This window comes from Gymnoscopelus microlampas (genome assembly GCF_963454915.1).
Source record: "Gymnoscopelus microlampas genome assembly, chromosome: 7".
Classification (NCBI taxonomy): Eukaryota; Metazoa; Chordata; class Actinopteri; order Myctophiformes; family Myctophidae; genus Gymnoscopelus; species Gymnoscopelus microlampas.
This window is the reverse complement of record NC_139944.1, coordinates 33,603,693-33,607,220: the sequence shown is the minus strand read 5'-3', so window position 1 is coordinate 33,607,220 and position 3,528 is coordinate 33,603,693. Positions and strand designations below refer to the sequence as shown.

The following is a 3,528-nucleotide window of genomic DNA, read 5'->3' as shown; positions in this document are numbered from 1 at the left end:
ATATTCTAGAAGTTTGGCATGTCAATTGGGATGATGTTTAGTGTATCCGATTCTGTATTTTTATTTCATTTTCTAGTAACCACCTTGTCCTGTTTACATACAGTACTCCTAGTTTGTTTTACTATCTACAAATAGATTCTACAATGTTTAAATTCTTGGCTTGTTACTCCATCTTACGTAGGCTATTTCCTGTTGATGAAGTTAAACTGACATTATGTTTGCTAGTGTAATCAAGGATCAAAGAACTGCTTACATAAAATAACTTGGAATATGCATCCTCTGTTGCAAAAATGTGGTTTTGCAAACGTGCTATCCCAATTTACCAACATGCTGTATTCACAACAGTTTTAATTTTCTGTGTCTGATTTGCTAAACACCCATGCAGGGCTAGGGGGTCATGGATCTGGATCTGTGTGTGACCATCAAAGGGGTCTCCTTCCTCTTGCAAACCGGTTTGGGGACTCTGGGGAACACAGTGGTCCTGTTGACATACTGCAACATAGTTTACAGTGAACGCAAGCTCCCCCCTGTGGATATGATCTTGTGCCACCTGGTCTTCGCCAACCTGATGCTGCTGCTGACGCGCTGCGTACCCCAGACGATGACCGTGTTCGGGCTAAGGGACCTGCTAAACGACCCCGGCTGCAAAGTGGTGATCTACGCCTATCGCATCGGCCGCGCCTTGTCCGTCTGCATCACCTGCATGCTCAGTGTGTTCCAGGCAAGCTTATTAAAGTTTTACATTTTTCCTTAATTTTTTATTTTGTTTGGACTTTTTGTTTTCAGTTTAGTTTTTTTTTAGCAGGTTTGATAGTTTAGTTTAGTTTTTATTTTTTGGAAAAGGCTTAGTTTTAGTTTGGTTTGTATTAGTTTTAGTGTTGCAGAAAAGATGTAAAATAGCCAATCTACAAGCTCACAACGCGTTACATCATGACAATGATAGATTTTTGACAGTTTTTAACAGGGTTTAAACTGGCACATCAAAAAATATTGGAAGACAATATTTCATATCCACACTAAATATTACGTTCATGTATGAAATACTGACAAAGACTAAAACTAAGGACATTTTTCTCTATGATTTTTAGTATTAGTTATAAATACAAAATACAGTTTCAGTTGTCATCGTTTTTTTGTGAAGCCTAGTTGTTGCTTTTTATTTCAGTTAACTAAAATTATATTTCAATTATAGTTTTCGTTATTTCGTTAGTTTTAGTTAAAGCTGCACTATGTAACTTCTGTTCTACCCCGGATTTGAACTCGGGTCTCTTGCGCAAGTGCTGACATTTTAACCACGGAGGCTGAGCTAATAGAGCCTGCCTGCCTACTTACTCAGGGGAGAAATACAATTTTGACCTTCAGGTCAAATTTTTTGTCATACCAGAAACAGGATTGTGTCAACGGTTGTGTCAAACCACACACAGGATAGTGTCAAAGGTGATGTCAAACCTAGACACCCTGGGGGGCCAACGTATTAGCCATATTTTACTATTTTGAAAAACCTTTTAAAATAGTTCAACTGGCCGATCTACATCGACACATTGTGAGCTTGCAGATTGAACTATTTTAAAATGTTTTTCAAAATAGTAAAATATGGCAAAAAAGTTTAGGGATAAGGATAAGGCAAGATAGGGCCTCCTAGGATCTAATGAGCAGGGAGACCAAATACAACCACCCCAATTGTATATTAAGTTGTATTGTATTAACATACTCTACCATACAGATAGGACAAAATAACATTTTATTCACTATTTATTCACTAAAAAGTGACATAATACAGCTTTAACTATGACAACCCTGGTTCCAGGCGGTGACCATCGCCCCCGCCGGTGGCCCTCGTCTGTCCAGGCTGAAGGCGGTGCTCCCCTCCCTCATCCTGCCCACCTTCGCGGCGCTCTGGCTCCTGAACATGGCCATATGCATCGCAGCCCCGTTCTTCTCCATCGCCCCGCGGAATGGCACGGTGCCGGCCTTCACCCTCAACCTGGGCTTCTGCCACGTGGATTTCAGAGACCACCTCTCGTATGTGATCAACGGAGTGGCGGTCTCTGTCAGGGACTTTGCCTTCGTGGGCCTGATGCTGGGCTCCAGCGGGTACATATATCCTCCTACTTCTCCTAAACTAAAAGGAAACTAGCGCTCACTTCAAGTCCTTTTTTAGGAGATTTTATTATCTGGCACAGGCAGCACAACAAGGGACGCTTTTCAGTGTGAGCCTTCCTCAGCATGAGGCAGTGGTGTAAAGTAACTAAGTACATTTACTCACGTACTGTACTTAAGTACAATCCTGATTCCTGACTGAGGTACTTTTACTTTAATGGAGTATTTGTTCAATACTTTTACTTTTACTCCTCTACATCTCAGAAGCAAATATTATACTTTTATTCCACTACAATTATTTGAAAACTTTAGTTACAACTTACTTTGCAAATATAAATGATTATATTATGAAACACACATTAACCACTTTAGCCCTAATACATACATAGGCTATTTGAAAATAGACGATCTACAAGCTCACAACGCCTCACATGGCGACGCTTTGTGAGCTTGTAGATCTGCTATTTTCAAACATTTTAGTACTTATACTTTTGGTACTTTAAGTCTAATTTTATGCCAATACTTGTGTACTTTTACTCAAGTGACATTTTGAACACAGGCCTTTTACTTGTAACAGAGTACTTCTAAATTGCGGTATTGATACTTTTACTTAAGTAAATATATGTCAGTACTTTTTCCACCACTGGCATGAGGACACGCTGAGGAAGGCTCACAACAAGTGCGTTCGTTGTCGTGCACCGCAAAACCGTCTTTTACCGCGCACTGCACCCGGTAAAACAATGTTGTTTGTGATGATGAGTGCTCCGCATTCTTTTTGCAGTTACATCCTACTTCTCCTACACCGCCACAGCGTCCAGATGAAGAGCGTCCGGCGGCCCCAGCAGGGCGGAGGGGCGGAGACCCGGGCCGCCAAAACGGTGGTCACCCTGGTGGTTCTGTACGCCGTGTTCTTCGGCATCGACAACGTCGTCTGGATTTACATGTTGACGGTGGCCAAGGTGTCACCGGTGGTGGCCGATATGAGAGTGTTCTTCTCGTCTTGCTACGCGTTTCTCAGCCCCTTCTTCATCATCTCTTCCAACAAGAAGGTTAAGGCGAAGATTATGTGTGCAGCAGCTGGCCAAGAGCAGGTGTCAGTGGACACTCAGGAATCCAATGACAAATGATCACAGGGCACAGGCAGTGGTGGACAAAGTACTCAAGCCCAGTACTTTAGTCAATGTTTACAGATAGTCCTGGTCAAATATATTACTCAAAAAGAAGTGAAAGTTGCTCAGTCAAATTTGTACTTGAGTTAAATGGATTGTTCCAAAATACATGCTTTTTTTTTTAAATACTTGAGGATTCAAAAGCACATGCTTTAAAAAAACAATATGAAGGTATTCAAAAGTACAAATTACAAAGTACATTTTCGTTTAAAAATGTAGGCAATTCAAAGATTTTCCCGAAGAATAGTGGAAATAGCAA

At 41.1% G+C, this 3,528-nt stretch overlaps 1 protein-coding gene across 1 annotated transcript; it reads left to right on the top strand.

Moving 5' to 3' along the window:
• Positions 1-397: 397 nt before the first annotated feature.
• On the top strand, positions 398-3,227 carry ora1 (olfactory receptor class A related 1; the record flags this gene model as incomplete). Its single annotated transcript, XM_084061793.1, has 3 exons — positions 398-721; positions 1,808-2,094; positions 2,882-3,227. 3 exons carry the CDS (start codon positions 398-400, stop codon positions 3,225-3,227), a joined length of 957 nt encoding a protein of 318 aa, XP_083917919.1.
• Between the last annotated feature and the right edge of the window lie 301 nt (positions 3,228-3,528).